Source organism: Peromyscus californicus, unplaced genomic scaffold (assembly GCF_007827085.1).
Source record: "Peromyscus californicus insignis strain IS unplaced genomic scaffold, ASM782708v3 Scaffold_15__1_contigs__length_86483966, whole genome shotgun sequence".
Taxonomy (NCBI): Eukaryota; Metazoa; Chordata; class Mammalia; order Rodentia; family Cricetidae; genus Peromyscus; species Peromyscus californicus.
In genome coordinates, this window is record NW_026294447.1 from 84,467,085 (window position 1) to 84,491,046 (window position 23,962).

General features: G+C 45.5%; 1 protein-coding gene across 1 annotated transcript in view; it reads right to left on the reverse strand.

The window, feature by feature from the left end:
- Positions 1 to 23,962, reverse strand: part of Kiaa0586 (KIAA0586 ortholog) — a 115,108-nt gene that overhangs the window by 84,052 nt on the left and 7,094 nt on the right. The window contains 6 exon segments of the mRNA XM_052739636.1: positions 3,830 to 3,956; positions 5,024 to 5,191; positions 7,569 to 7,719; positions 10,373 to 10,594; positions 12,388 to 12,562; positions 21,100 to 21,169. Coding sequence (XP_052595596.1) covers positions 3,830 to 3,956; positions 5,024 to 5,191; positions 7,569 to 7,719; positions 10,373 to 10,594; positions 12,388 to 12,562; positions 21,100 to 21,169 — 913 coding nt within the window.

The following is a 23,962-nucleotide window of genomic DNA, read 5'->3' on the forward strand; positions in this document are numbered from 1 at the left end:
ATCAGAAGAATCAACAGTTCTAAAGATGGGCTAACTGAAGTGCTCTGAAGGGCACAGACAATGTAACTGAGGTTTCTGGATGGCAGCACCTGCTTTCAGGAAACTGGCTGCTGGAGTAAGATCAAGCTGTCTGAAGACGTGCCTGAGCTAGCCAACACCATCAGACAGCTCTGCCCTGGAGAATTCAGGACAGTCCCTTTGGCTCCAGGATGTTATAAACCAGAGAGATCTATAAACATCTGTCATTATTCCAATCTTCCTCCTTCTCCTCTTCTTCCTCCTCCTTTTTTGGTTCCACCGAGACACAACAAACCTCTACAGGATCATAACGGATTTCTTGATTTAGCATGGAAATTCTGTTTATGCAGATGGTACTAGGGTCATCAGAGGCCATCTACAGATGAAGAAAATCTCAGACCCAGTTGCAGGCCTGCTTTCCATGGCAAACAGGGGTCCCAATACAAAAGACTGTCAGTTCTCTGTCACCTGCTCTAGGTGTGAACGGATGAATGGGAAGCACACAGTACCTAGAGAGATCATCGGTGAACTTCCAGTGATGAGAACAAGATTCAGAAGGTTCTCACAAGCCTTAACAATAAGCCCAAGCTGCCTCTGACTGACTGGAGGAGAACGCAGTCCAAACTGAGATGAGTCTGGTACCCCTGCTTGGGTGACATTCTTTTGTCAGGTAAGCTGGACTGCCCTTTTTCTTGCTTCCCTATCAGATATGTCTACATTTGACCAAAAGACTCTAGACGTGGCCAGGTGTGGTGGTGCAGGCCTTTAATCCCAGCACTTGTGAGGCAGAGACACAAGATCACCTCAGCTCAAGGACAGCCTGGCCTACAGAGCAAGTTCCAGGACAGTCAGGACCACACAGAGACCCTGTCTCAGAAAACAAACACACACACACACACACACACACACACACACACACACACACACACACACACACACACACGAGAGAGAGAGAGAGAGAGAGAGAGAGAGAGAGAGAGAGAGAGACAGAGAGAGACAGAGAGAGACAGAGAGAGACAGAGACAGAGACAGACAGAGAGACAGAGAGACAGAGAGAGAGAGAGAGACAGACAGAGACAGAGACAGAGACAGAGAGAAAGCAACAGAGACCCCAGAAATACTAGATTCAAAAACAAGATGGTATTCTGAAGTGTAAATACATAGGGTTTTTTTTTTTTAAAAAATGCTAAAAATTAGAAAGAAAATTGAACAGGGCCTCAGAGACATAGAACAACATCAAGCATGCCAATGAGTCCTACAGCAGAATCCTAGAAGGGCAGGTGAGGTCACAATACAGTTTAACTATATAAAGAAATAACAGCCCTAAACTCTCCCAGTTTAATGGGAATTAATCTAGTCACTTAAGAAGTTCAACAAACCGCAAGCAGGACAGACTCACAGATAAGCCATCCCTAACTAATTCCTAACTAGAGAGCGTCATGTTAGGCCGAATAGGCCAGACTCAGAAGGACAATGAACGTATTTTGTCTCATATAAAAACTTTAAATTCCAAGTGCGTGCGTGCGTGCGTGCGTTGAAATAGGACGGGAGCCATTAGAGGCAGGGGAAGAACTGCAGTGCGGACAAAGGGAGAGGCCGCAGTGGACGGATGCAGACAGAAGGGCGGGCTAGTGAGAGGAAGGCAGTCAGCCAGTCAAGGGAAACTGGAGTGGGGAAGGAAGTGGGCAAAGAACGGTGGGGACACACACACACAGCTAAGAACCAACTATACTGACATCTATGTACGACAACGCTACAATGACACTATTGCTTTATAACTTAAAAAGAAAAAAAGGAACCATAAAAACCACACTACTGTCAACTTGTCAAAAATACATCAAAGAGAGACTCTTCCAAGTGACAAAGGAAGAGTTGCCTGGTGGCAGGCAGGGAGTCCTCCACAAGACTGGCTCCAGGCAGGGAGTCCTCCACAAGACTGGCTCCAGGCAGGGAGTCCTCTACAAGACTGGCTCCAGGCAGGGAGTCCTCCACAAGACTGGCTCCAGGCAGGGAGTCCTCCACAAGACTGGCTCCAGGCGGGGAGTCCTCCACAAGATGGCTCCTGGATTCTTACTAGGACACCACAATCGAAAAGGCAACAAATGCCAACACTCCGGGGTTTGGGGGGGCAGCCAAAAATTCTAGAAAAATGAAATACCCAGCCGGGCGGTGGTGGCTCACGCCTTTAATCCCAGCACTCGGGAGGCAGAGCCAGGTGGATCTCTGTGAGTTCGAGGCCAGCCTGGTCTACAGAGTGAGATCCAGGACAGGCACCAAAACTACACAGAGAAACCCTCTCGAAAAAAACCAAAAATTCTAGAAAAATTAAATACCCTTTAAAAGTGAGAGAAAGGACACCAGACAGAGGCACGCAAAGGAGGGTAGACCTCCACAAACCAAGGAAGGATGACTCAGAAGTTAGGCCTGTTTCTACCTTCATTTGGGACTTACAGCTCTGTTCTAGAGCAATAATAATAATACTAGTAGTAATAATAAAGAAGCTAAAGATGATCCCAGATAAACAAAAATAGAGCAAATTCCTTACTAGCAGAGATAACCTACAAAGAAATAAGAGACTCTTTCACAGTGGAACAAAAAGACACTAGACTCTAATGTGACCTATTCGAAGAAATAAAGAGTACCAGAACAGGTAAACTATAAAGGCAAGTGTTAAAAATACCTGCATCAGCAAGGTCTTGGGACCCATGCCCTTCACGACAGCAGTAGAAAGCAGAGACAGACAAACTTCTAGGCCTGCCAGGGCTGCACAGTGAGACACTGTCTCGAAAACGAAACAAACAAATCTGTATTTCTGTAACTTTTCTTCTGTTTTAAAAGTCAGCTGTATGGGGACCAGAGAACTAGCTCAGCAGTTTAGAGAACTTGCTGCTTTTGCAGAGGACCCAGGCTTGGTCCCCAAAACCCAGGTGGCCCAAATCTGCCTTTAACTTAGGTTCCAGGGAATCTGCCGCCCTCTTCTGGAAAGAAAGAAAAAAAAAAAAAAAGACAGCAGCAAGGAGTAGTTACCAAGCTGCACAACTGGACTCACAAAAATAAACTTTTTTCTGATTATACAGCGGAAGGAAAGGGAAGAAATTTTCACTATGCAGAAATTAAATAGGTATAATCTGAATGAGGTCATTTTAAATTAGTATGTCGATTACGATCTCTAGGGCAATCACTAAGAAAGCAAACAGATGTAGCAAAGGCAAGGACACAGAATGAAAATGGTGTACTGGGAGGCACCTAATACAAAAGCAGGGACTCACGTGGAAGGCACACAGCAATACAGCAATATGGCACACAAAGACATTAAACAAGTTAAAACCGTGCGGTATTTCCAAGTAAGACACTCAGATTGTGGCTCTTTACAGTCCCTTACTGCAGTTCTATCACATCAGAGTTAATATTATTATGGCTGGTTACTTGATCTTAACCTTTTTAACGATTTGTCAGGGCAGGAGACAGACCCAGGACCTCACCCATACCAAACAAGTCTTCTCCTGTCACTAAGCTCAAAAGCAAGCCTCAAAGCAAGCTGGACGCAAAATTTCAAACATACTCAAGAAGAGGAAAAGAGTACAATGAACTCTTTACGAAGCATTATTCTCAAAGTTACCATCATTCACTCTACATCCCCAACCCACTTTCTTCTCCTACCATCACAGTAAAGCTACATATCATGCTACCAGAATCTGCCCTTGTTAGAAATTAACAACCTATGTTTCTAAGTCAAATACTTTAAAAAGCAAATGCAGAATTCTGAACAAAGCTCTCTCTAGTTCAACCAGTTCCAATCTTTTGTTTTCACCTGTCTCTTTTCTCGGAATTCCATCCTGTTTTTGACTTGGCTAGCGAGGTTATGTTTGATGATGATTCACATTTTCTTGTCAAAGAATCATTACTACCCAGTATTTGTTCCAACAGTCTTACGTTTCCTAAAGCAGAAAAAAATGTATATCATTTTCCAAATCAGTTCATGTCTCTTTACATTTCATCTCATGTGCATTAGCACTCTAGCCTAAACTAGGTTCTTACGATGATCACTGCTCAACTCACTCTGTAACCACTGTGGCTCTTTTGCCCGTGTTCCCGAAATTCTGAGTTGGAAACCTAGTTCTCAAAGTTATACATGAATGGTATTTGAAACGTGGGGTCTTCCTGCTGTGACAGGCTCATACGGGTTCTGTTCTCTTGAGCGGATTAGTGGGTTATCCAAGAGGAACTGTGTTATAAAACAGCTTTCTCTGGCGAGCTTGCTTCCTTGCCATGTGATGCCTCTCACCATACCACTACCCAGCAGAGGTCAGCACAAGAAGATGCCACCCACTGTCGTACTTTTAAACTTCTGGAATACTGAACAAAATAAACCTCTTTTCTTTATAAATTACCTAACCTGGGGGTTTCAGTTATTGCACCTGAAAATAAACTAAGACAACAATATAGACAAAACATTTTCATCTTATTAAAAACTAGAGTTGTAAAAACTGGATTAATATAAGTAAAATGACTAAATGTATCTCTATCAGACAGAAGGTTATTGGTTTGGTTTGGATTTTTTCGAGATAAGGCTTCTCTGTATAGCCCCGGCTGTCCAGGATCTCACTCTGTAGACCAGACTGACCTCGAACTCAGAGATCCCCCTGCCTCTACCTCCCAAGTGCTGTGATTAAAGGCGTGCACCACTACTGCCTGGCTAAGTTATAGAACCTTTAAGAGACAAAACCTAGCTGGAGTCACTAGGGGTCAAGCTTTGGGGTTGCACAGCTGGACTCTCCCCGTCCGCTGTCAGCTTTCCGACTGTAGAATCAACGCGACACTGTCTAAGTGACCCCCTCGCCCTCCTCCTGCTGAGCTTCCTTCCCTGCGATGGAATGTGCCCCTTCTCACACTGTGGGCTAAAATAAACACTGCTTCCTTAAGCTGCTTCCTGTCAGCATGTGGTCACAGCATCAAGAAAAATAACTAATACAAAGGCGGATACTCATCCTAATTGGTTTCCTACCTTTAGGACTTGACATTTCCATATTTTCTTTTTCTTCTGTAGGGTTTTCCCTCTTTGATATTCTGCCATCCCTTGAGACAGGGACAGGAGCAAACCTGCGGGGTGCTGGTGTCTCTAAAGGAGATTTCTGCCCATCAGAATCTGTATCTTCAACTTCTCTTAAAGGCACTGTAACAGAAAGGAAGGAAATAATTAACAGACTTGTGGTGTCTCTAGTGATAAAGTGCTTGCCCTGGGATCAACACCTAAGCACCACACATACATATATACAAAAGTAATAATCACAATAATAACGAGAAATTTAACTTCAAAAACCCTTTTTATTGATGGCAGAGTTTAAGGACAGTCTGTTCTATGTAGAGAGTTCAGGATAGCCAGATACACAGTACAACACTGTCTCAAAAATTAATTTTTTTTTTTAAAGATTTATTTATTAATTATGTATACAATGTTCTGTCTGCGTGTACGCCTGCAGGCCAGAAGAGGGCGCCAGATCTCACCACAGATGGTTGTGAGCCACCATGTGGTTGCTGGGAATTGAACTCAGGACCTCTGGAAGAACAGCCAGTGCTCTTAACCGCTGAGCCATCTCTCCAGCCCCTCAAAAATTAATTTTAAGTAATTAAAAAAAATAACTTTTTTGAGCACAACTGGTAAGATATTTGCCTTGCATGGTCCCCTGAGTTCAATCTCCAGAACCCACATTAAAAAAAAAAAAAAAAAAAAAAAGCCGGGCGGTGGTGGCGCACGCCTTTAATCCCAGCACTCAGGAGGCAGAGCCAGGCGGATCTCTGTGAGTTCGAGGCCAGCCTGGGCTACCAAGTGAGTTCCAGGAAAGGCGCAAAGCTACACAGAGAAACCCTGTCTCGAAAAACCAAAAAAAAAAAAAAAAAGTGTGGTGACATGTACTCAGGAGAAGAGATAATAGATCCCTGGAGCTCTCAAAAGAGCAAACCTTTCTTTTTTGTCAAGTTGCAAGTCAGTGAGAAACCCTGGAGCTGGGGTCATGGTGCCTGCCTTTAATGCCAGCACTCTGAAGCAGTGGACCTCTCTGAGCCCAAGGCTAGCCTTGTGTACACAGTAAACTCTAGGACAGCAAGGAATACTGCACTGAGAGACCCTGTCTCAAAGAAAGAAAAACTTCATCCTCACTAGAAATCAAAGGAAATGAAAACTAAATGCTTTATAGATAAAGCTAGTAAGTTAAGAATCAGTGTGATAATATTTGAGTATTGTCCAAGCTGTAGTGAAAATGGCATCGCTAGACATTTTCCAAAAAAAAAAAATACTTATTTTATTTATGTATGAGTGTTTAGCCTGTACTTACAGGCATTGGGTGTGTGGTCTGGTGCCTGTGTGCCAGAAAAGAGCACTGGATCTTCTAGAACTGAAGTTATGAATGGATGTGAGCCATCATGTGGGTGCTGGGAGTTGAACTTGGGTCCTCTGCAAGAGCAGGAGGTGCTGTGTGTGTGTGTGTGTGTGTGTGTGTGTGTGTGTGTGTGTGTGTGTATTTTTTATTCTTAATGTGCATTGATGTTTTAGCTGCATGTACGTCACAAGCATGCAGTGCCCGGGAGGCCAGAAGAGGGCACTGGATTTCCTGGTACTGGGGCGTGTATAAGCGGCCACATCACTGCTCTGAAACAAGCCTGGGTCTTCTCTAAGAACAGCCAGGGCTCTTAATCACTGAGCCATCGCTCTGGCCCCACCAGCCACTTTCAGTGGCAATGAAAACTGATAAAGTACCTGGCAATATCTTCTGACCTAATAATCTCACTCCTAGGAATTTACCCTAAGGAAGTAAGATTAAGAAAGAAAATGTTAACCCAGCACTTGTGAAGCGAGGCGGGAGGAGCGCCGCCAGCTCCAGCCAGTCTGCGCAACAATACAAACACCACCACCTCCCCCCCCCCCCCCAAGAACAAAATCACTCCTAAGACTACCACCATGGGTAAGGGTCTACAGTGTTCATTTGTACTCGTCCGAGGTTTCTTCTGACAAATCAAAGAAATCAGTGACCACACAGCTTCTCAGACGAGAGAATCACTACAAGCATTCCGATTCTAGATCAGCCAATTTTTTCTTTTCTTCTTTTTTTTTTAATTTTTTCTTTTTTTCTTTTTTTAAATCAGGGTTTCTCTGTGTAGCCCTGGCTGGCCTGCAACTCGCTCTGTAGCCCAGGCTAACCTCAAACTCACAGAGATCCACCTGCCTCTGCCTCCCGAGTGCTGGGATTAAAGATGTGCACCACCACCCAGCAATAAGTAGGTTTTTTTTTTCCCTAAATTTCTAAATTTCTGATAATTTTTAAAGTTACCAATTGGAATCATAAATTAGGAATTATTATGATTCATAACTTAAATAACCTTCAAAATAACCTAAAATTTATTTGATCCAAAAAAAGATACAAAACCAAGACTTCCAAAAATAAATTTTACTTCTGAAACAAAGTGTCCTACCACTTTACAAGCAAATTTTCACCTCCTACAAATGAAACATTCACAGCCAGCACATTTTATTCACAAGAAACTAAGTATTTTACCTTGTTTAGAAACAAATGTGTTATGTGAAGAAACACTGCTACCAAGATTAGGATGTCCTGGCTTTCCAGAATGCTTCTCCACTGCTCTGGAAGGGGACATGCCAACAAGTTGAAGACTGTTAGCCTTGAGTGCGGCACCAATAAAATGGGTCTAGAAGAAACACAATTATTTTATTAATCTCTAATTATTTTACATGTAATTTGATGATATAAAGTGACAAGATATATTGAGATTTATTAGCAGAATTGAAAATGGCTTCTTACATTTAACATATAATGAAAATGTGGTACACTTACACATATGTCCAAGCAAAACACTCACACATAAAAACAATTTTAAGATCTATACATATATAATGTATATTTTAACAAATAAAGCTGATTACAGAAGAAAGTTTTATGGCATATCAAAAAATACTAAATTATGCTGGGCAGCGGTGGCGCACGCCTTTAATCCCAGCAGTGGGGAGGAGGAGGCAGGCGGATCTCTGTGAGTTCGAGGCCAGCCTGGTCTACAGAGTGAGCTCCAGGACAGCCACCAAAACTACAGAGAAACCCTGTCTTGAAAAAAACAAAACAAAAACCAAAAAAATACTAAATTATTCAGTTTTATAGAACTCATAAAAGTGTATTGAGATCCCTCCAAATAAAGCAGATGGGAATAGACTCAACTACTTAATTTCATTAGGCATTTATTAAATAATGTACCTCATAGTCATCAAGACTTCAACTTTATCTATAATTGCAAGTTATATAGATAGACAAAGAGAGTTCTAGGCCAGTCAGGGCTACACAGTAAGACTGTCTTTAAAAAACAGAAACAACAAAAATAATGTAAGCCTTATTCTTTTTTGATGAGAGGGAGAAACTGTTTTTAAGCAAAGAGGTCAAGGTCCAGAGAAGTAAGGGCCCAGCAGTCTGACTAAGTCACCCCAGCTTCCAAGTAGATAATGTACCACACACTCAATCCACATGTGGAGGACTTCCTAAAACTTTACTTACATGACCATGATCATGTCAATAAAATATTTTTAATCTCATGAAAACCTTAAGATAAGCCCTACTAAGAAGTTTTGAGAAGAGGGCTAGAGAGACTCCTCAGTGGTAAAAGCACAGACTACTCTTCCAGAGAACCCAGGTTCAATTCCCAGCAACCACATGGTAGCTCACACCTGTCAATAACTCCAGGTCTAGGGCTTCTGGCAAAACACCAATGAACATAAAATAAAAATAAGTTTAAAAAAAAAAGTAGTCTTGAGAAATGAGAATATAGAAACAAAAATCTTGAAAGGAAAGCTTATTCAAGTGTTTACTTTGTGATAATATACTAACAGAATAAACTTATTTTTGTACATTCTTCTGAATGCCACATTTTGATATAATTTTTAAAACGTTGAAAGTATGCAATTAAAAAGAAATGTAGGGGCTGCAGAGATGGTTCGGTGGTTAGCGCTTTCCTACAAGCACGAGGACAAAGATTCAGATTCTCAGAACCCAAGTAAAGACTGAACTCCAACCTGGAAGGTGGAAATCAGAGGTCCCCAGGGCAAGCTGGCTAAAAGACCCGCCATATCAGTGAGCTCTGAGTTTGATTTGAGAGACCATGCTTAAAGGATCAGGGGGAAGACTGATGGAGAGTGATGCCCAACGTCAACCCCAGCACATGCACACATACTCACATGCACACATACCTACACAGGTGCCCTCACACAGGCAACACACATGCAACACACAAATGAACACATAAAAGGAAATGCAAATTTACAGTGGCTATAGATTGCTATTTAAAAAATGTTTTGGAGCTGGGTAGTATTACAAAACTTGGAAATTCAAAATAAATAATAGCTACTTGTGAAGCTAGTTCTTTTTTTATAATACCTCAATATATCATATTCAAAAGGCATTACAATATTTATTCTTTTAATAAATTAAATGCAGGAGCAAATACATACAGTAGGTAGTTCCAGCCCCGGGAGCGTCAGAGCCATGAGAAATCTTTCCACAACACCCAAGTGCCACCACAGATCTGCTCTCCCAGAGTCCCCAGGGTGTCCAAGTCTCTGTATTTTCATAAAGCTCTCCAAGTGACTCCAGTGCACAGTCACAAGCTAGAGACTGCTGATGTAAACAAATCACTGTTTTGTTTTTGTTTTTGTTTTTTTTTGGTTTTTCGAGACAGGGTTTCTCTGTGTAGCTTTGCGCCTTTCCTGGAACTCGCTTTGGAGACCAGGCTGGCCTCGAACTCACAGAGATCCGCCTGGCTCTGCCTCCCGAGTGCTGGGAACAAATCACTGTTTTAAAAATGGTGTTACTGGGCTGGGGGTGGCTCAGTGGGTAAAGGGCTTGGCCTGCAGGCATGAGGACCTCAGTTTAGATCCCTAGCTCCATGTAAAAGGCTGGCACAGCGGTCAGGTTTGCAGACTCAGGACTAGGAGGGAGGGAATCAGAGACGGGGCATCCCTGGCGCTTGCTGACCATTCATTCCAGCCAGACGGTGAGCTCGGCATTGGAGATTTGTCTCGAAAAAGAAGGCAGGTGGTGACTAAGGAAGACATCTACACTAACCTCTGGCCTCCACAGGCGCGCGCGCACACACACACACACACACACACATGCAGCACCAATGACATGTTAACCTAGAACATGCCAAGTATCCACATCGAGTAAAGAATGGTGAGCAAGCCAATCGTGACTTCAGAAATCACTGTCACGACCCAGTCAGCTATTACTACTGTCAGTTACTATGAACTTAGAGATGGAAGCTCAAAAGGATCGTGGCCTGTGCACTGGTTTATCACACACACCTGGATATCCATCTGTTGTTGCTGCAGTTTTTCAAGGTGTCTGATGTGCTGCTCCATAAATACATTCATTTGCTTCTCGTGATCATGACACTGTGATTTCTCTTGCTTACTCTGAATGCTTGTTTGGTGCTCTGCCACACGCTGTAACTGTTTATCAGTCTCCTGTAACTTACTAAGTAATTCTGCAACAGAATTAACCTTTGCTTCCAAATCACTCTGTACCTAAAATAAAGATCAAAATAGTATTTCTGTAGAAAGACATAAAAGATGTATTCAAGTCCTAGAAAGGTTATTTACAGCAACTGGTACTGAGAAGGTATTAAACTTGAGCCTCTGCTCACAAGATTTCTCATGATTTAATGCCTTTGTTTTTAGTCACAAAATTAAAAGGCAAAATGGAGCAATCCTGAGGGGAGTTTCGTTTCATAAACTATACATACACTATACATACACCATACATACACTATACATACACCATACATACATTATACATAAACTATACATAAATCTATATGTGACACACACCAAATCTGCCGGGTTTTATAATACCAGAAAAACCAATTCTTAAATGAAACTTAAAGAGAAGGAAATAGCAAAACTTTTGGTGCCACCACACATTATGACATGGAGGGATAGGCAAAGCCGTGAGTAGTGTTGACATGGGCTCAGCCGTGACAAGAACCAAGGCCTTGGGCCCGTGAGAAACTGCTAAAGCCTTTTCCCATAAGGATCAGGTTCAGAACTGGCAAAGCCTTTGTCCTCTGACCCAAATGTGAGTGTTCACAGAGATTAATCAGTGTGTATTAAGACTAGGAACTAGGCTGGACGACATGGCACACACCTTTAATCCCAGCACTCAGGAGGCAGAGGCAGGGGGATCTCTATGAATTCAAGGCCAGCCTAGTCTACAGAGTGAGCTCCAGGACAGCCAGGGCTACACAAAGAAACCCTGTCTTGGAAAACAAAAACAAACAAAGACTAGCAACTGTGGCTTCCTCCTGGATGTTCACAGGCGGAGACTGCGGTCCTACAAATACTCCCGAGAGACGAGCTAAGCCCTCCTCCTGTGCCGGGTATCCTTAACATGCTGAGGTTGCAGGCTGTGGAGGAGGTACGTGTGGCTCCATCAGAACACACACGTTCCTGACCCCCAGTTTTTCTATGTGTCTGTCCTTTCTTCACTCTTTTCCATCCCTACTCAGGGTTCCAGACCCAGGCTGTGCGATGCACAGTCCCGCAATCACAGAAGGATCTCCAGTTCAAGTCCAGATAGAGGATCCCGTCTCAAAAAAGAACAACGTAGGAATGCAGCGCAGCTAGTGTGCTTGCCTAACATGCATGAAGCCTTGGGTTCGATCACTAGCACTGCACAAGCCAGCATGATGGTGCACCTCTGCAATGCAGAACTTGAAGGGTGGAGGAGGGTCTGAAATGAAAGCTCAGCCTGGGATCCATGAAACTGTCTCAGAACACACACACACACACACACACACACACACACACACACACACACACACACACACACACACACACCAGGACAGCTTTTGATACTTCTCTAACGTAAGGCTGTGGGCCACCAGCTTTGAATCTGAGTCTTGACTCTGCTGTCCATTAATTCTAAAGCCTTATGCCCAGCCTGACCTACTTCGTTTCCCCTCACAAACTGACTGGCTAGTCATATACGATAAGGTCCCATACAATCCTCTGGTTCATTCAGGACAGCAGCTCTAGCAGTACAGCTCAGTGTGAGAACCGCATAAGGACCCTGGGCTTGATTCTCAGAGAATGAGCATCCAGAATGTGGACTTCCACTGCTACAGAGAAAAAGTCCTGGCTTCACCAGTCAACACATTCACAGGGAGGAGATTTTCACAGCCTTGGAAATAATTCACAACCACAAACAGGAACAGCCTTTCAAAGTGGGAACAACTCGAACGTCCCCCAGTCTCCAGTCAGACACACCATTCCGGAGTCAGTTCTGAACTCAGGGTCCAGGGACCAGGAGAAAGAAGTACCTTTATCAAAGGAGCTGCTGTTGCGATGGCAGCGGCGGTTGCTGCAGCCACAGTTGTAGCGGAATCAATTCTAGTGGGTGATGACGCATTCTCCTGAGCAACAGTATTCTTTTCCGTACTTGTGTCTTCTAAAAGATGTACTTTCACCTCCTTAAAAACAGGCATGCTTTGAGCTCTTTAAATACAAAGATATAAAAGTTTTTCAGTAATCTACATTGAATCATTTGAAGAAATGCCTACATGCCATAACCTGGTCATCTCCTAAAAGTGGCTTTCTTGATTTTCTTTTAAATGTTTATCTTCCTTGTAGTTATGTGTAGTGTGTGTATGTAAGAGAAGATGTGTGTGTACATGTGAGTCAGGTGCCTTTGAAAGCCTGAAGCATCAAACACCCCGGGAATTTGCACTGTGGAAGACTCTGAGTTGTCTGATGTGGGTGCTATGAACCAAACTCAGTCTTCTTCAAGTGCAGCAAGCATTTTTAACCACTGAGCCAGCTCTCCAGCTCCATTTTCTTGATTTTTTTTTCCTTTTTTTTAAGATCAGGGGATAGTGAGATAGCGCAGCAGTTCTTCAGAAGAACCAGATTCAATTCCTAGCACCACCACATGGTGTCTCAAAACCGTCTAACTACAGCTCCAGAGGATGGATACCCCCCTCTGACCTCTGAGGGTGCCAGGTATATACATGGTATACAGACATACAATACAGGCAAAACACCCATACACATAATTTTTTTCTAAAAATGATTATTAAAGTCATTTCATCAACATTATTAAGTTTAGGTCACCAAGGATTAAAGAAATAAAAAGTTATCCCTTGAAAGCAGTAATAGTATTTTTGAAAATATGACTTACACATGACAACCTCAACAGATAATTAAGAAGCATAAATATTGCCAGGCGGGGTGGCCCACGCCTTTGGTCCCAGCACTTGGGAGGCAGAGGCAGGCAGATCTCTGTGAGTTCAGGGCCAGTCAGGTCTACAGAGTGAGATCCAGGACAGGCTCCAAAGCTACACAGAGAAATTTTGTCTTGGGGAAAAAAAAAAAAAGCACAAATATAAAACATAGAGTTCTAAGATTTTAAATACTAGTTTTATTCCCAAAGGCAGGAGAACTGCATTTGTTTCTAAGAATTGGTCATTGTGTTCACCAAATACTTTCAGAAAAATTATAAAAGTAGGAGTTGGGGTTGACATCTGATTTCCAACTCTAGCACATGCACATAAAAAACAAAACAAGGGCTGGAGAGATGGCTCAGCGGTTAAGAGCACTGACTGCCCTTCCAGAGGTCCTGAGTTCAATTCCCAGCACCCACATGGTGGCTCACAACCATCTGCAATGAGATCTGGCACCCTCTTCTGTATACATAATAAATAAATCTTTAAAAAAGAAAAAAACAGAAGACCAACAGTGCTTACCACCCCACTCCATACTCAGACTTCTCCCATCCTCCTCCAGGGTCTACTCTGGTGATACCACACACAAACCCACACCTCACCAGATCTAGCCCAGGTCCCACAGCAGCGCCCCAGACTACTCTGGCCACCTGCATCTTGCAGCAGTGACCTTAGGCGTCCACAGGGCCCCAAATCCCAAACCCAAGCCTAGTCCTACCACCTCCTCTGAACTGTAGTCAACAGTAAGCTCCCACTAGGACCTGTCCTAGCTGCAGCCACCCACAGGACCGTTTGTGCCAGTTCCACACCCCACTCCATGCCCGTCCTCCTCCATGGTCTAGCATGGTGGCTACTGACCCTTACATCCAAGCCTTTTCCACAATCTATCAGATTTAGCCTGGGTGTAACAAACAGTGTGTCATCAGCCTAGCCTTCCCTGCCTTCACAGTCGAAGGGCTCCAGGCTTGGGCCAGTATTCTCCCTATCCGTTCACCAGACTACATTACTCTACCATGGCATCTCTAGCCTTTCCACTCAGACCTCCACACTCCCATCTTGGAACAGGAAACATCTTACTTAGCAGCCCAGACCCCTCTGCCCACTGGACTATATTCCACCCAAGTCACTTCCAACCTCTAGACCCAACCCATCCCCACATTCTCCCTTCTCCCCCAGACTGCTCTATTCATAGCAAACTTAAGACTAACTTAAAGGAAGTCCACATGCCCAGATCTCATTGAAAGAATACCAACACTAAGAAAGACCAAGTCAGTTTTCTCCAAAACCCACCAGTCCTGTAGAAGAGCTTGTCATGTGAACTACCTAGATGACAGCAGGACACAGGATTTAAAAGAGCAATCATAAACTCCATCAAAAAATTCAAGGAGTTTAAAGAAGACACAAAGAAACAACTCAGTGGAATCAAGGAGAAAGAGCTTAAGGAGAATAATCACAAACATAAGGCTGATGGGAATGACCAAGACAACCCAGGACAACAGAATTTAATGGAGACAGGAACACTGAAGGACTCACTGGGAAATGACAATGGAACTGAAAAACCCAAAGGCCCAACAAGAAAACTCAAGGAGACCCTTACAAGTAGAACGAACCAAGAACAAGAAGAATATCAGGTCCTGAGCATAAAGTAAAGGATCCCAGACCAAAGAAACAGGAACATGAACAGTCAAAAACAAACCTACAAGTAAAGAACACACAGGAAATGTGGGACCAGGAACAACACCAAGCTTCTAATTATAGGTACAGATGAGCAAGAAGAAAACCAAGATCAACAGCAGCAGATCACAGAAGAAAACCTCCCCCAAGTGAGGAAAGTGTGGTGGTCTGAACAAGAATGGCAGGCACAGCCAGGCAGTGGTGGCGCATGCCCTTAATCCCAGCACTCAGGAGGCAGAGGCAGGTGGATCTTCCTGAGTTTGAGGCCAGCCTGGTCTACAGAGTGAGTTTCAGGACAGCCAGGACTGTTAAAAGAGAAACCCTGTCTGGAAAAACAAAATCCCAAAACAACAAACAAACAAAAAAGAATGGGCCTCGAAGGCTCATACATATATATCTGAATGCTTAGTCACCAGGGAGTGGCTCTATTTGAAAGGATTAGAAGGACTAGGGGGTGTGGCCTTAGTTACCTTGGTCATGGTGTCCCTCCACAAAATAGAATAGTGACAGACAGAAAGACACATCCATACAACTACAAGAAGTATACACAGTTAAAACATTAAGCATCCATAACAAAGAAGTGTATTGAAAAGGGCAAGAGAAAAGAATATAAGTCATATACAAAGGAAAACATATCAGAATAACAGCTGACTTCTCAAAGGGAATTTTGAAAGCCAGAATGGCCTGGACCAATGCATTTCAAGTGCTAAAAGACTGACAGCCAACTTAGACTAATATACTCAGTTAAACTGTCTGCCATAATTGAAGGAAAAGAAAAACCTTCCAGGACATAAACAGCCTAAAAATTATATCCAACAAATGAAACCTACAGAAAATACAGGAAGCTTTATTTCGGGCTAAAAAGTGAACATAGCACAGAGACTATGGAAAGAAAAATATATATATTTTTATATATAAAGCCAGACGTGGTGGTGCATGCCTTTAATCCCAGCACTCGGGAGGCAGAGCCAGGCGGATTTCTGTGAATTTGAGGCCAGCCTAGTCTACAGAGTGAGATCCAGGACAGGCACCAAAACTACACAGAGAAACTCTGTCTCAGAAAAAAAGAAAAAGAAAAAAACTATCACATGGAAATACAACAGACCTAGGATAGCAAAAACAATCCTGACTTTGGGGGATGCTAGAGGGATTAAGATTTCAGATCTTAGATATATTATAGAAGCATAGCAATAAAAACAATATGGTATTGGCACAATAAGACAGCTAGACAACAGAACAAAATTGAAGACCCAAACAAGAGCACACATAACTTCAGTCACTTTATATTTGACCAATATGCCAAAAACCTAAGCTGGAGAAAAGAAACCAACTTTAACAAATGGTGCTGGGAAAACTGGATGCTCACATGCAGAATGCAATTAAATCTACTGCTATCACCTTCCACAAAAGTGAACTCCAAATGGATCAAAGACCTAACCGTGAAACCTGAAACCCTGGAACCACCAGAAGAAGACGTAGGCAGTACTGTACATGATGTAGGTATAAGGAAGGACTTCTTGAACAGGACTCCATTTGCCCAAGAACTAGAGCCAACAACTGACAAGTGGGAGCTCATGAAACTCAAAAGCTTCTGCACAGAAGAAACGACCAACAGGACCAAGAGGAAGTGTAGAGAATGCCAGCAACACAACTGAGGAAGATTATTTCCAGAACAGTCAAAGAACTCAATAAACAAGTCAAAAAAACAAATGAGCCACTCAAAACACAAGCCTAGGATCTGAATAGAGTACTCAAAAGAAAAAAGAGCTAAGAAATATCTGAAAAAGTGTTCATCATCCCTGGCAACTAGGGAAGGGCAAATCAGAACAACTTTTAGATTTCCCCTTCCCCAGTGAGAGAGGCAGAGATCAAGGGCACAAGCAGCAGCAAATGCTGCAGAGTGTGGGGAAACCTCGTTCTCTGTTGGTGGGCTGCAAACTGGTGCATCGTTACGAAAACAGTGTGAAAAATTCTGAAAGAGGTAAAAATAAACCTGCCATACGACCCAGCTCTACCACTCCTTGGTATGCGTCCAAAGAACTCAACATCCTACTCCACAGACCTTTGCTCAGTCATGTTCATTACTGTTCTAGTCACAATATGGAAGCAATCTAATGCCCTACAACTGATGAATGGATAATGGAAATGTGGTGTATATACTTTACAGAATACTATTCAGTGGTAAAGGAAAATGAAATCATAAACTCTGCAGGTAAATATGGCTGGAACTAGAAAAGATCATATTGAGTGAGGCAACTTGGGCCCAGAAAGACAAATGTTGCATGTTCTCTCTAATTGGAGGTCCAGCTCTGAATCTTCAGGTGTGAATACATAGTCAGTAGTAACTACAAAAACCAGGAAAGGAAAACAGGACCATTGCTCCACTAGGTGGTTTGGGGAGCAATTGAGAGGGGATAGATGAGTGCAAGTAATCTGATCAGGGAATGGAGAAAGGGTGCACTCCTTAAGGAAGAGATGGGGGTTCAGTACAGAAGGCAGGAATGCAGTAAAGGGGTTGCAGAACACAGCTAATCCAGGACGGGAAATGGGCTCCCTGGGGAGTAGGAGGAAGGTAAAGACAGGAGGACAGGGGAAGGAGAACAGCAGGACACAACTCATCGGACAGGGCAAACAAAAAGGCAGGCTCCTGAGGGAAGGGAGAGGGAGGGTGAAATAACAGCACGGAGAGCTGAAAAGGCACAAGGGATTATACTTTTAACTATTTACCCTAAAAAACTGTAATGCAGGCACTTCAGTGTATAGATACAATACACAGGTTTAATGAACTTTATTTGGGCGGACAACACCCCCTCTAAAGAAAAACTTAAAAAACCACCACCACCCGATAGCAGACATGAGAATCCCTCTTTTCAGTTGTTGGTCACGACTGTCTAAGAGACTCCAACACATACAGCCTAGGGCTGTTGCCCTTGATTACTGCCCCTGAAGACACCATGTACATCAAAAACAAGGCCCAGAGGCCCCTAAGATGAAGCTGACCTGATTGGTTCCTCCCTGAGGACTAGCTTTCACGGTGCCAGAAGGGGCCCTGCTAGTTTCCAAAAGAGAAAGGCAACCAACAGTCCCACCCAGCTATGACTCCCATGAACCACATCAACAACCAGCACGGCACGATAAGCTTACAGGTCCATAAGTGGTGCATATATCCTGCTGGTAACCAACAGCTGTCCCAGAGCACTTAAGACTTGCTCAACAAGAGGGAGACCATGCCTGGAAACCTACCTACCTAGTCAGTGCTGGTGAAACCACGGTTATCGGAGGAAAACGGACAACCACTAATTTACTAAACGCACATAATCCCTGGCAGTAATCTAAAAACATTTGTCCTTATACCCACAGAGAAGTGTAGTCTTCGTCGTCATCCAGGAAACTTTTCTTAGCAATGGATGGAGCCCACTTCAGAAAACCACAGCCAATCAAAGCGCAGAGCTGTGGGGTCACTACTAAACACCCTCTCACCTAAGGCTCCGTCCGGGAACACTGCAGCGGAGGGCCAGAGGGATCCTACGAGCCAGGGGAGCAGGGACTTGCTGGGATGCTGTGTCTACAGAAGCCACACCCATAAGGTCTCACCAACATGGCCACCAGACATGAGCTCAACAAGGATGACACCACTGACCATGCCAAACTGCATTCGGAGAAGCCCAAGAGACCTCAGCCCTACACAAAGAACCACAGGCAACCGAGGAAAGCCGGAGAGGGAGAGCTGGCTCTTCCCAGGGAGAGCACACCAAGTGGTTGTCCAGTGACAAACGGTCAGCCCTGAACATATGGACTCCACAGGTTTTTATTCGGAGAATGTGTGTGTGTGTGCGCGCGCGCGCGCGCGCGCGCGTGCAAATACAACTATGCACGCAGTAACAACTGGTGAAAAAAGAGACCGTGAATTTGAAGGAGAGTGGGGAGGGGTATATGGAAATGGGGAGGAGAGAAATGTTGACATTAAAATATGACCTCAAAAATTAAAAAACAAAAGCCAAAAACCCAAAAAATTTTAACAGTAACGATACAGACTACTATTTTTCAAAGACTGACTAAGGTATGATTGACAAATTTAAATTATGTATGTGCAGTATATAATGTGATTTTTTGATACATGTATACACCGCAAAATAGCACAATCAAGCTAATCAATATACCCATTACCTTACATAACTACCTATTCTCTGGTGTAACACTTCTGATCTACTCTTAGTAATTAATATTCGCTTAGTAAATAAATATTCTTAGTAATTAATTCTTAGTAATTAATATTAATTATTAATATTAATTAGTTAACAATTAATATTAATATTGGTTGTCATGCTGCATACAAAGGTCCACTTTGGTAATTATCTCCCATTTCCCTAACAACCAACTTGTGGTAACCACCAATCTACCCTGCTTCTGTGATGCATATGATCCCTCTGGTTTACACGGCAACTCTTTCTTTCTTTGCTGGCTTACTTACTTACCACAAAGTCCCAAGAAGGACTATTAAAAGTTCTGAGAGCCGGGCGGGGTGGTGGCGCACGCCTTTAATCCCAGCACTCGGGAGGCAGAGCCAGGCGGATCTCTGTGAGTTCGAGGCCAGCCTGGGCTACCAAGTGAGTTCCAGGAGAGGCGCAAAACTACACAGAGAAACCCTGTCTCGAAAAACCAAAAAAAAAAAAAAAAAAAAAAAAAAAAAAAAAAAGTTCTGAGTTTTCTGAATCCTAGCCTCTTCAATAAATGTTTCCTGGTTTATTTAAGGGGCACCAAACATACCCTTAGGCAGTATGCATCACAAAGGAGTACAGCAGCATGGGGATAACAGCTCAGTGGGAGATCCTAGCCTGCGCAAGGCCTTGAGTTCAGTCCCCCTTACCACAAAAAAAGAACACAGCAAACACAGATACACAATCCCAGATATACATCTGACTTCATTTTTTTAAGCTGGTCCACCGCACTCTCTATTTAGACCCAGACAAACTGGTTCAAGGACACGACAAAACCTGGGAATCTCTAAGTGAGTCTAAGTGGTGTCAGCAGGAATAGGCCTACTACAGCACGGTCCCCTCAGCTTACTTCTGAGCACAGCACAGCGCTCCTGTCCTTCCTTCTGTGACCCTCTTCACAACTGTTCCCTGTGCACCTCAACTGTGTGACGTTATTTCAGCTTCTCCATCTGCTGACCTTCTCATAACCAGCTGAGTCACCAAGTTTCCTCAATTATTTCATCACAATTACATGACAACTGCCTTAGACAGAACTGGGAAGGTGGGGAATCTTACTAAGATCATCTACCCTTATTTCTCAATTTTATGTAATGAAACTGAAGTGTAGAAGTGATGGGATTTACTTGACCAAAGCCAAGGATTTAGTGAAGGACAGAGTTATGGGTCCAATTCCCAGAGATCTTCCCACGGGCCTTCAGCTTTCTGAGGTCAGCTTGTCGTTCCCCCACCCCCAATTCCGCTCTTCTAGCTGCCCCACTTTACATCATACAGCTCTTACTCTGCCAAACATCTATGAGGAGTCACAAAGCTCTTCTCATTGAAGACACAAAACCACTGGGCCCACAACTAATCTCAAGCTTTTCTCTCTGTACTCTCAACCTTCTACCCAACTCACTACTTTCTTTGGATGTGATACGGTCATGGCCTTTTCCACAAACCTGTCTTCACACCGCCTGCTGATCTCTCCCTTTACTGATTGCTTTTGAGTTGCTGTACGGAACACAGAGCTGAGACTTCATAATCAGGCATGCCGTGGTTTACATAGCTGTATGGTAATCCACTGAATGCAATGCTCTTTCCTGTCCCGCTCTGGCCGCTCATGCCTGCGTCTGTGTACATCATGAGATACGCTGGGCTATTGTAACTATTCGAGTGAGCAAGAGAGCAGGGCACAAGGCAGAGGGGGAGCTCTACCAGAACTTGCCGTTCGTTATTAAGCTACATTCACACTCCTAGACCGTGCACGTTGGCAAGTGCTGCTGTACCACTGAGCTACATCCCCAGCCCTAGACATTGCTACGGTTCATCTTAGAACATTGCTGGGTTCTAAATTGCTGTGTATTCATCTCTCAACATAGGCTAAAGCAGTTTCCCTCCGACAAGGTAGCACATCACGGGGGTGTCTGTAAACGAAACTTACTTTTGCTTTAGAACAGTTCGCAAAGCATCTTTCTGTCCCATGGTGTACTGCGAAATAAAGATGTCATTTGCTGAAAAATCAAGACACAAAAATATATTTCAGATTCTAAGAAGAAAAAATGTCAAGATTGAGGGCTAGGCATGCAGTTCAGTGGCAGAACACTCGCTTAGTATGTATGAGGTCACAGGTTTGATCCCTGGTACTGTGAAAGAAAGAAAGGAGAGAGAGAGAGAGGAGAGAGAAAAGAAGAGAAGAGAAGAGGGAGGGGGAGGGGGAGGGGAGGGGAGGGGGGGGAGGGGGAGGGGGGGAGGGGGAGAGGGGAGGGGAGGAGAGGGAGAGGGAGAGGGAGAGGGGAGAGGGGAGAGGGGAGAAGGAGGAGGGGGAGGAGGAGGGGAGGAGGGGAGGAGGAGGGGAGGAGGAGGGGGAGGGGAGGAGGAGGGGGAGGAGGAGGAGGGGAGGAGGAGGGGGAGGAGGAGGGGAGGAGGAGGGGGAGGAGGGGAGGAGGGGAGGAGGAGAGGAGGAGAGGAGGAGGGGAGGAGGAGAGGAGGGGGAGGAGGAGGGGGAGGAGGGAGGGGAGGGGGAGGAGAAGGGGAGGAGGAGGGGTGGAGGAGGGGAGGAGGGGAGGGAGGAGGGGAGGAGGGGAGGAGGGGAGGAGGAGAGGAGGAGAGGAGGAGGGGAGGAGGAGGGGAGGAGGAGGGGAGGAGGAGGGGAGGAGGGGAGGAGGGGAGGAGGAGAAGAGGAGAGGAGGAGGGGAGGAGGAGGGGAGGAGGAGGGGAGGAGGAGAGGAGGAGGGGGAGGAGGGGAGGAGGAGGGGGAGGAGGAGAGGAGGAGAGGAGGAGGGGAGGAGGAGGGGAGGAGGAGAGGAGGAGGGGAGGAGGGGAGGAGGAGGGGAGGAGGGGAGGAGGGGAGGAGGGGGGGGAGGAGGGGAGGAGGAGAGGAGAGGAGAGGAGAGGAGGAGAGGAGGGAGGAGGGGAGGAGGAGAGGAGGAGAGGAGGAGAGGAGGGAGGAGGGGAGGAGGGGGGGGAGGAGGAGAGGAGGGAGGAGGGAGGAGAGGAGGAGAGGAGGAGAGGAGGAGAGAGGAGGAGGGGAGGAGGGGGGGAGGAGGAGAGGAGGAGAGAGGAGGAGAGAGGAGGAGGGGAGGAGGGGAGGAGGGGGAGAGGAGAGGAGGGGAGGAGGGGGGAGGAGGGGAGGAGGGGAGGAGGGGAGGAGGAGAGGAGGGGAGGAGGAGAGGAGGGGAGGAGAGGAGGAGAGGAGGAGAGGAAGAGAGGAGGAGAGGAGGAGGAGGGGAGGAGGGGAGGAGGGGGGAGAGGAGGAGAGAGGAGGAGGGGAGGAGGGGAGGAGGGGGAGGAGAGGGGAGGAGGGGAGGAGGAGAGGAGGAGAGGAGGAGAGGAGGAGGGGAGGAGGGGGGGAGGGGGGGGAGGAGGGGAGGAGGGGGAGGAGGAGAGGAGAGAGGAGGAGAGGAGGAGGGGAGGAGGGGAGGAGGGGGAGAGGAGGAGAGAAGAGGAGGGGAGGAGGGGAGGAGGGTGGGGAGGAGGGGAGGAGGGGAGGAGGAGAGGAGGAGGGGAGGAGGGGAGGAGGAGAGGAGGAGAGGGAGAGGAGGAGGAGAGGAGGGAGAGGAGAGGAGAGGAGAGGAGAGGAGAGCGAGAGGAGAGGAAAGAGGAGAGGAGAGGAGAGGAAAGAGGAGAGGAGAGGAGAGGAAAGAGGAGAGGAGAGGAAAGAGGAGAGGAGAGGGAGAGGAGAGGAGAGGAAAGAGGAGAGGAGAGGAAAGAGGAGGAGGAGAGGAGAAAGAGGAGAGGAGAGGAGAGGAGAGGAGAGGAGAGGAGAGGAAAGAGGAGAGGAGAGGAGAGGAGAGGAGAGGAGAGGAGAGGAAAGAGGAGAGGAGAGGAGAGGAGAGGAGAGGAGAGGAGAGGAAAGAGGAGAGGAGAGGAGAGGAGAGGAAAGAGGAGAGGAGAGCAGAGGAGAGGAGAGGAGAGGAGAGGAGAGAGGAAAGAGGAGAGGAGAGGAGAGGAGAGGAAAGAGGAGAGGAGAGGAGAGGAGAGGAGAGGAGAGGAGAGGAACAGAGGAGAGGAGAGGAGAGGAAAGAGGAGAGGAGAGCAGAGGAGAGGACGAGGAGAGGAGAGGAAAGAGGAGAGGAGAGGAGAGGAAGAGAGGGAAAGAGGAGAGGAGGAGGAGAGGAGAGGAGGAGGAGAGGAGAGGGAAAGAGGAGAGGAGAGCGAGAGAGAGAGGAAAAGAGGAGAGGAGAGGAGAGGAGGAGGAGAGGAGAGGAGAGGAAAGAGGAGAGGAGAGGAGAGGGAGAGGAAAGAGGAGAGAGAGAGCAGAGGAGAGGGAGAGGAGAGGAGAGGAGAGGAGAGGAGAGGAATGAGAGAGAAGAGAAGAGGAGAGGAGAGAGAAAGAAAGAAAAAAATAATGAATGAATTTGGACCTGTAATTTGACACTCATATCTACACACTCAGGATGCAGAGGCATGAAGTTTCCTGCAAGTTTGATGCTAGCCTGGTCTACCATAGCAAGTTCTAGGCCAGCCAGGACTATGCGGCAAAAAGCCTGTCTCTCAAACAAAACAATTAAAAGACTGAGGAGATGGCTCCATTAGCCAACTGCTTGTCACACAAGCTTGAGGACCTGGATCTCAACCCCTAGTAACCAACATAAAAAGCCAAACAGAGCAGTGTGCATCTGCAATCCCGGTGCTAGACAGCAGAGAAAGGATGCTCCTTGACCAGCCAGATGAGCTGAGTAGTGAATTCCAGGCTCCTAAGAGACCATGTCTTAACAGATTACAGGGAGAGAGTGAGTGAGACACTTGATATCAACTCTAGCCTCCATTCATGCAAACACACACACACAAACCCTATACAAGTA